At 52.7% G+C, this 8,984-nt stretch overlaps 1 protein-coding gene across 1 annotated transcript; it reads left to right on the forward strand.

Annotated features, from left to right (window-relative positions):
* The first annotated feature begins 3,705 nt into the window (after positions 1 to 3,705).
* LOC123581062 (antimicrobial peptide NK-lysin-like) lies at positions 3,706 to 7,421 on the forward strand. The gene is made up of 5 exons (XM_045446721.1): positions 3,706 to 3,859; positions 4,385 to 4,488; positions 4,968 to 5,051; positions 6,186 to 6,354; positions 7,257 to 7,421. The coding sequence occupies exons 1-5, from the start codon at positions 3,808 to 3,810 to the stop codon at positions 7,262 to 7,264; spliced, it is 417 nt and encodes a 138-aa protein (XP_045302677.1). The 5' UTR covers positions 3,706 to 3,807; the 3' UTR covers positions 7,265 to 7,421.
* Positions 7,422 to 8,984: the final 1,563 nt, after the last annotated feature.

The raw sequence follows: 8,984 nt of genomic DNA on the forward strand, positions 1-8,984 counted from the left end.
GACTTGGGTGGAGGCTTGTGACTGCTGAACCTCATCCTGTATCCCTCAACTCCCCAGGCAAGAACTTACTGGACTCTCTGGTCTTACCAAATACCCACAACAGAGATAGAAATGAGCCACCCTCCAGAGGCTTTTCCCCTTCATTAATGTGGTCTTCACACATTAGACCGAGGTCTGTACATGTGGTTAAAGAACAGGAAGCCTGCTGACAGCCGGGAAGCAATGCCTGGGCTGGCTGTGAGAGGGGTAGCAGCTCCACACTGGACACCTAGATAGGGACAGTGTGAGATGGGGGAAAACTTGGACTGTGGAGTTGGCCAGACCTAGGTTCTCATCCCCAGCCTTATCCTGTTAGGCTATGTGCCCTTGGGGCAATTCATTGGCCCTGTGAGTCCTGGTTTCCATACCTGAGGTGAACCAGTCTAACATCATTTGATCATTTGGTCTGAGGGCTGTCCTAGGCATGGTGGGGGGGATGCTGTCAGCAGAAGTGAACCTGCCCTTGTGTGGGCCACTGTAGCTGCACACAGTGCAACACTTCAAACTTACCTTTTCACAAACAAGCTCCTTTTCCTGCTTTTCCTGCTTCCCAACCAGCCCTCAGCCTCCTAGGCCTGAAATATTGTAAGACTTTGGCCTTCTGTCTCCTCTATTTCCTGTATATCCTATCAAGTCTTCCTTCAAAATGCCTTTTAGCAAGAAGTCCTCCTGTAGCCCGTACTGCTACTGCCTACTGATTCCTGTTGCTTGCCCTCCTTCCTGGCAGAATCCCAATTTTGTTCGAAGTGACAATGAAAGTCCAACAAAAGGCTTTCTTCCTTAAAGGCCTTTGCAGCTGGGGGTAGCTCTGAGACCCATGCATGAGATGGAGGCTAATGGGTTCTGGGAAAGATGTGCTTCCCTTAAATAGGTACCACCCCTTCCTGCTTCATTCTTTCTATTTTCCCATCTGGGATGGAGGACCTATGGCAGCCATCTTGAGATCTTCTCTGAAGACCTTATCCGAAGAAGGCGTCGTATCACTCACATAGGCTCTTGCACCAGCCGTCAGAGGGCTTTTCCCAATTTCTGCTCTGCCAGAAAGCATTGTGAAAGCATCGTGGTGGACGCACGAGGCCAAAATCAAAGGACTCCAGTTATAGCTCATCCCTAAAGTAGAACAGTAAGCAACCTGTGGAAATGAGGAAGGAAATCTACATAGACTGATGTGGAACCATATTCATGATATTTTGTTAAACTAAAAAGGTTGCTTAAAAGTAGCCTTTTTGGTATATAATTATAAACATAAACTCATTCTGAAGTATATGCATTTTAAAGTGTGAATGGATATTCCTGTGAATCTTCAACAGGGTCATTACATCTGCCTGATGAATTCTAGGTTGTATTTGTTTTCTCTTATCTGATCAAAATATTTTTCAATAAAAATAGAAGTAGTGGACAAAAGAACTTAAAATGCGGAAATTCCATGCTCCTTAATCTGGCATTCTGTGGCTTCCACAATGGACAGGAATGAAGACACCGTGTGTGTGTGTGTGTGTGTGTGTGTGCACGCCTGCACGTGAGTGCCCACAAGTACGCCAGTGTGAGCATTTAGGAGTTCTTCAGAGTGTGAGTGTCAGTGTGTGCGTATATGTAAATGTGTGATTCTAGGGTCAATGAGTGTGTGTGAGTGTGTGCTCTGTGACTTACTGTGTGAGTGCTTTGCAAAGTGTGTGCGTGTGAGTCACTGTGAGTGTGTAAGGAGTGTGATGTGAGCGAGCGTGTGTGTGGTGACATGGTGGGTGTATTTGTCCTCCTGGGCTCAAAGAGAACAGGCAGAAAGGATTCAGGAGCCCCAACTTTCTCAAGCCAGTCTGATCCATCATGGGGTACAGCAAGCCTGCTTTCCCCACCCTCCACTCTGCCCCCCTTGAAGCAAAAAGGAATGACCATGAGGAAGGCCTCAGTCTGTCTGCGGAGGGGCCTGTCTGTCTGTTTTTATTCTCCATGACAGCTGACCCCAGGCTCTAACTGGATGCTAAGCTGGCAATCCGCCTGGTCACACACCCTGAGAAGATGACCAGGTCAGCTACTCCCTCTCAATCCCTCCAAAGCTCCTTGAGCAAAAGGTTTTGTGGCCAATGATGTTACGAAACCCGGAGAAATCGTGGGATCCACCACAGATGCTGGCGTGTTAAGGGTGCTGAGAAGTCCCTTGGGAGGGAAGCCTGTTGCACCTTCCTAGACTAGCATTCACTCTTGAGAGCAGGAACCCCTCTACTCCCCTCGACAGCACCTGCACACCTCCCATGGGAGGAGGCCTCACAGAAGCCACGTTGGGGAATGCTGACCCAGCCTACCTGGCACATCGCAGGCTGTAAAGCTTCCTCACCCAATCACACACGTCACTGGGGCCCTGTGAACAGGTGACACTACACCCATTTCACAGGTAAGGGAACTGAGGCTCCAGGAGGTGGAGTACGTAGCTCAAGGTGCCCCCAGCTTGTCGGAGGCCTGCTTGCCTGGACTCCACCCTCTTTCCTTCTAGGCAGAAGCTGAGCGGAGAGCAGGGCTCTGAATGGGCTCAGGAGGTAGAGTATTTCAGAGAAAAAGGCCAGGCTGAGGCTCGGCACTAGCCCATGATGGGATTCCCGGGCAGGTGGAAGGCCTGGAGTGGTCCCAGCAGATACTGAAGGGGGACGGGGGGCTGGGAGGTGCTGAGGGGGCCTTGCCAGCTGGTCCTGGCTGCGTGCCTCTGCCATCTCAGCAGCTAGAGGTGGGGGAAGGTTCTAGTCCAAGCAGGACCCCAGCCGGCCATGTGGCTGAGGTCAGGGCCCCTGTTCGTCGCACCCAGTTTCCTCCTCTGAGCCGCGAAGGAGGTGGGGGAAGGTTGCCAGACAAAAGGTGGGATGCCCAGTTTAATGTGAGTGTCAGGTAAACACCAAACACATTTCAGTGTGAGTGTATTCCATGCAATCTTTGGGACACACTTACACTAAACAGTGACCTATTTTCTATCTGATAGTGGATGTGACCTGCACAGCCTGTATTTTCATTGCAGATGAGGCCAGTGACCTTCATGGCACAGATGAGGGGTCAGACCCGGGGCGCTGGGACTAGATCCCTGTCCGGGGCTGACTTCCTTTGCACGGGCTGTTGTCTCTCCCTATGGACCAGGTGAGGGACGGCTGGGCTGAACCTGGCTCTGAGGGAAAAGCCTGCCTCCGTGATGGTGGCCAGGAGGCTGGTGAGGGGCTGGGGACCCAGGGTGTCTGTGGTGCCCATGCCCAGGGATCACCAAGCCCGAGAGCAGGGCTGGGAGGAGCTGTCTGCATCTACACTGAGGGACCTGTGTCTAAATCTGGAGTAATCTGGTGGTGCTCCATTGGCTGAAATGGTTGGGGGAGAGCAGGGATACAGGAAGTGGCTGGTGGAGGGACACCAGGGAGAGGAGGGGAGGGCAGGGGGAGGGGTAGGAAGCTCCGGGGCCAAGGGCCCTACCTGAACCCTCAGGTGCAGGGATTGCCCATTACCTCATCTGAGGGCAGGGGATGGGGGGCATTTGGCAGCTGCTGCCCTCCAGCACCCCCCACTCACTGGGAAAGCTCTAGCAGTGTGTGTGTGTGGGAGGGGAGGTGGAAGATAGTGTGGAGTCTCTGAGGAAGCACTCCTCCCCCCATTTCTCCACAAACTGGTGTCTGTGTTTGTGGTAAAGCCAGTGACACAGGGAGGTGCCCTACAAGAGGAGCAGGACCCAGCAAGGTCAGATTGCGAGGCGGGCAGCCACATAAAGTGGGGTGTGAAGAGTGCTTCAGCAGCTGCCCCACCATGACCTCCTGGGCCCTCCTGCTCCTTGCCTCAGTGCTCCTGGCCACCCCGGGTAAGGACATTCCCCATGCACATCCTGGCAGCTACTTCTTAGCAGAGGGTAGGGACAGTCTGGAGACTGGGTTGGGCTGGGCCACCAGATTTGAACTCCTGGGGGAAGGAAGAGAGAAAGAACGACCTCTGAAAGGAGATGAGGGTAGTGTTCTCTTAGAGCAGCTCCAAATCCGTGTGTGTGTGTGTGTGTGTGTGTGTGTGTGTGAGAGAGAGAGAGAGAGAGAGAGAGAGAACAGAAAAACAGAGACAAAGACAGAAAAGAGGTTCATGGATGATGTTGGTGGGGGGGGCGGGGGTGGGGGGCAGATAATCTTCTCCTGTTTTCCAGAAAGAATTGAGAGCATGTCTGTTGCACAGAGACTGGGTCAGAGCGGCTTCAGGGCGGAGCGCAAGGACAGGCCTCCTGGATTCCTCACAGATCCCTGCTCCTGGCCTGTTTTCTAGCTACCTCCTGGGCTCCCACCAGCCAGGAGATCTGTCTCCTTCCACTTGTGAAGGGATGCTGATGGTGTTTCTTCCACAGGGCTGACCTTTTCTGGTTTGAACCCTGAGGACAATGACTTGATGACCGTTGACTTGAGTCAGGAAAAACAGTTCTTAGAGAGCTTGGTCCTGGAGTCCCCCCAGGTTGGTGGCTGGTTCCCTGCTCACTTCCCATAACCACCCCCTCACACATTGTCTCCTCCCCGGGAGCAGCAGGCAGGACCACACATCTCTGCTGGGCAGAGGGGAGGGGAGGCAGGGCTGTGGGCTGAAGATGCTGGTTTTGTGCACCGTTGTGCCCGTGGCAAAGGTCGGGGGGCTACCTGGGTCTGGCTGAGCTCTCCCAAGGAGGGTCCCCTGGGTTCTGACCAGAGTAGAGAACTGGGTGAGGGGCTGCTGTGGGTCAGGTGCTGCGGGTGTGGGGCAGGGTCTGGGGTGTGTCAGCCCCACCAAGACTAGCAGGAAGGTGGGCAGGGGCCAGCCAGCCTGCGTCAGGCCTGAAAGCACAGAAAGATCCTAGATGATCCTGCTGGCCTAGGAGACACCAGAGAGCTCCTCCTGGGTCCCTGCCAAGGGTTGTTGGGGTGTCTGAGACACCATCCCAATGCATTATTTTCTGACAGGGTGACCAGCTGGCTATCAGATGCAATATTTGTAAGTTGACAATCCAAGCTCTGAGAAAAGCCTTGGGACATGATATCACACAGGTGAGGCTTGTGATTTGGGGAGCCATTTGCAGGGCGGTCAAGGGCATGAGTGGGCCTTATAGGACTAGGGGTGACACTGAGAAACGGGCTGATCCCTGGTTGGGCCAGGGCTTCTCAGCAGGGAATCTGTGGGCCCCCTGGTATCTGGGACTGACTTCAGAGAATCCCTTGAAATCATGAAGCTCTGTGAGTGTGAAAGTAGGAAGAGGAGCGTGCATGGTTTCCGTCCCATTATCAAAAGAAATTTGTTCCCAGAGCAGTAGGAATCTTTCCCTTTTGGCCCCTCGACGTGTGTCCAGGGACGAATTTTGTGACATTGGTTCCATGGTGGCCTGGGCTAGACTGATATGCCCCAGATCTCCCAATTCCTAGCAGCATGGCTTGGCCAAGCCCTTAATGCTTTCTGAGCCTCAGTTTTCTTTTGTGTTTAGTGGGATGGATAATAATCGCCCCTTGAGAGTTATCAAAGCCCTTTAAAGGAGCTGAGGGGTGGACGAGCTTAGCTCCATGCCTGGCCCTGAGCAGGTGCTGAACAAGGATGTGTTACTATCAAGAAGCCTTGCTTCCCCCTCCCTCCCTCCCTCCCTCTGCTTTGTTCCCTGATCCTGCTCAGCTCCCTGGCGCTGCAGGGCCCACCCTCAGCCCTGGGAACTCAGCTTTATCCTTCTCCACTGGATGGTGGGAGAAGATACGTCCAAGTGGAATGTGCCAAGACTCCAAGTGCTTCCTAACCTTCGTCACACAGCCCTGTGCACGAGCCCCGTCAGGCTGGGACCCAGGAAGCTTGGCAGGCAGAACCCTTCCTGTGGGTCTAGGAGCCCGTGGGCGCTGTTCACACTGAAGGCAGGGGGCAGGATAATGATGTACAGGGGACTGGGACACTACAGGGTCAACTGTCCTTCTCTCAAGAGCCCCTCCTGGCCAGGCTTGGGCCAGGGCCTTGGTGCCTGGGCATGAGGTCTGATCCCTGCCTCTCTAGCCTCTGCTCCGTGGCTGCCTGGCACCAGGCCCTCCTCCCAGCATGACCTTGGTCAGGGTGCCCAGGGCCTAGAGCTGCTGGGGTCTGCAGGGGGGCGGCAGTCCTGGGCCAAGCTCACCTGAATTCTCTGTCTTCCTATGGTGCTGTTACTGCAGGAAGCCATCAAACACGCTGCGTCCCTGGTGTGCAAGAAGACATTTCCACTACAGGGTATTTGCAAGGACATGATCAATAAATTTCTTGATAAGATCACCAAGGGTATCATGAATGGGAAAAGCCCCAAGGAAATCTGTGTGAAACTCAGGATGTGCAAACCTGTAAAAGGTGAGTGCAGACGTGACAGCAGGGACTCATTCCTGGAGGGCCCACAACATGTCCCCACATATGTACAATACGGTTTCGACCCACAGACATCCAGCTGTCATACACATCCCACCAAGCTTCCCTGCAGTGACATGTTACCCCCACCACTGTGTGGAAAGTGGGGAGAAGATGGGTAGTTGGGCTGCAGCTGGAACCGGTTGAGAAATACTCCAGGCCATCCTGGGGTGCCATCAGGTCCCCATCTCTGGTCAGCTGTGTACTTGAGCAAGTAGCTTAACTTCTATGAGCTTGAATTTCCTTCCCTGTGAAGGGGATAGGAATCCTTATTTCTGATTTTCAACAAGGATTCAATGAAATGATTACGTGTGAGGAGATTAAGACCAAGCAAGAGACCTCAGACTGGGATATTCAAAGACATCAGAGCCCTGATTGAACTCCCATCCCCCGGCCTAGTATGGGATCCCTGGGCATCAGAGACACAGGTCACATCTTTGCCCAGGACACTAGGCACCTGAGAGCTGAGCTCAGGAACCCCGCTGGCAGGGAGGGCTCTCAGTCTCTCCCTCCAGGGCTGCTCAGCTGTGCCCGCAGATCAGGCCACGGCTGCAGCCCATGGGCCGGGAAGGGCCCCTGATTGGCTCTGGCAGCTCGTGTAGCCCTGACTGAGGCTGTGGGACTTGATGTCGGCAGATCGGGGGTCACCTCATACTTTGAGGTTCCCACCATTTCCTGCGATTAGAGTCTGCGGTTTTCATCTCTAAAGCCCCACAACCCACACAACCCCTGACTGGGTTCCAGGATGTGACTCCAGGTGTGCTCAGTAGGGACAGGTGGCTCTAGTCCCCATATTCCCCGGACAACACACACCCCTGCCCACTTCTCTGCTCTTGTCTCCACTCCAGGTCTCTGAGCCTCTGGGGTCTCTCACCCCACCCTGGGGAGAAGCACATAGTCCCACAACCACCACCTGCTTCTGCCCTTCCAGATCCAGAGCCGACCCTCCAGTGTCTCTCAGCCAACTTCTCATGCCTTCCCCTGCAAGAGAATAAATGCCATGCAAACTTTTAGCCACAGCTTCTTTTCCTTTGGTGGACTTGAGGGGAGGGGCTCCGAGGCATGCTTGGGTGACTCATGCGTTCGTTCAATCAATGTTTATTGGTTGTCCCACACTATTCTAGACGCTAGGGATTTCATGGCGAACTGGTCAACGTTAGCAGCCCTTACATATATGGTCATGAAATACTTATGAACAGTCACTAGAGAGACACACACTCCTCTGAGAGCCTGGGGTACACAGTGGATGTACGCGCAGAAGCTCCCAGACCATGAGGAAGAGTAGCAGGTTGTAGGTAAGAGTGTTCTTGGTCATGGGGCACAGAAACCCACCCTTTGCTTCTCTCTGCAGGGAGCTGTCTTTTTGTTTGGGGAGATATATTATTTAGGATTTATTCTGTGTAAGCTACAGAAATCTTAGCTCTTTCTGGTTCAAATAAAAAAGTCAACTTATTGGCTCAAGTAATTAAAGAGTGTATAGATAGCTTCAGGCACAGAATGATCCAGAAATGAGTAGTGTCCCCAGAGGTCCAGTCCTGCCATTCTCTCAGGTCTTTTCACAGCTGTATAGTGAGACTGATCTCAGCCAGCTTCCTTCTGGCAGCAGCGATGGCCACATTGGTCCAAACTTTACATTCTCCAGTATGTCAGCAAGAGGGGAAGACAGTTCTTTGGTAGCCTCTCTGCCCTTGGAAGAGAATGGAAACTTCTTTCCTAGAAACCCCATCAGATATCTCCTGTGCTCTCATTGGGTCGAATAGGGCACGTGTCATCTGAAACCCATCACTGTGTTCCGAGGGCATGGGACACGCAGGTTAGCGTGAGCTGAGTCAGGGCACACCCCTGGCCAACCAGCCACTCGTGTGAAAGTGGACATGAAAATCTGGGAGATCATTGCTGGGAGAGGGAAAGGGATACCAACATCACTAGAAGCAAAGGTGCATCAGGCAGGGCTCAATCCAAAAAGCAGTTCCAGGACTCCCAGTGTGAAATCTGAAGCCATTTGAGTGTTAAAACACATAAGGAATATATGGGATTATAACCCATGGGTTAAATGAGGATTAATGAATTCATAGAGATATAAATAGGACATTAATAATCAAATAAGGGAAATGGAGACATGTTACCTTATTCTAGATGCCAATTAATACATGTAGACATAGTTGCAAAATTTATTCCCACAAAACACATATTGATTTGATATGTGTGACCTTAGCAGGTACGGACAGCTTTATTAAGGGGCTAGCAGTAAAGAATGGAAGAGAAATGGGGCCAAGCTGGAGGCCATGTGAAATTAGAGGTGGGGTCTGCGATTAAGGTGTTTACATGCAGGGGGAAATGGTCCCAGGAGGGGGAGAGGCCCATGGTGCGGACAGATATGAGGTACAGCTCCAGGGAAGGCCTTGTGAAGGGAGAGGAGGGGTCCAGGGCACATGGAGCATCAGCACAGACTTCCAAAGGTGGGAGCTTTGGGAAGGTGGCCTCACTCTTAGGGATAAAAGCTAGTAAAGGACAGAGGCCAAGCCAGCTCCTGTGGCCTGTCAGGAGGGAGCGTGAGTGCACTGGCTTCATAATCC

This window comes from Leopardus geoffroyi, chromosome A3, assembly GCF_018350155.1.
Source record: "Leopardus geoffroyi isolate Oge1 chromosome A3, O.geoffroyi_Oge1_pat1.0, whole genome shotgun sequence".
Lineage (NCBI taxonomy): Eukaryota > Metazoa > Chordata > Mammalia > Carnivora > Felidae > Leopardus > Leopardus geoffroyi.

Excerpts from the sequence above, each read along its gene's own strand:
- LOC123581062 (XM_045446721.1), top strand. The coding sequence starts at position 3,808 with ATGACCTCCTGGGCCCTCCTGCTCCTTGCCTCAGTGCTCCTGGCCACC. Across the intron at positions 3,860-4,384 it reads AGTGCTCCTGGCCACCCCGG|GGCTGACCTTTTCTGGTTTG; the intron begins GTAAGGACATTC and ends TTTCTTCCACAG. Across the intron at positions 5,052-6,185 it reads TGGGACATGATATCACACAG|GAAGCCATCAAACACGCTGC; the intron begins GTGAGGCTTGTG and ends CTGTTACTGCAG.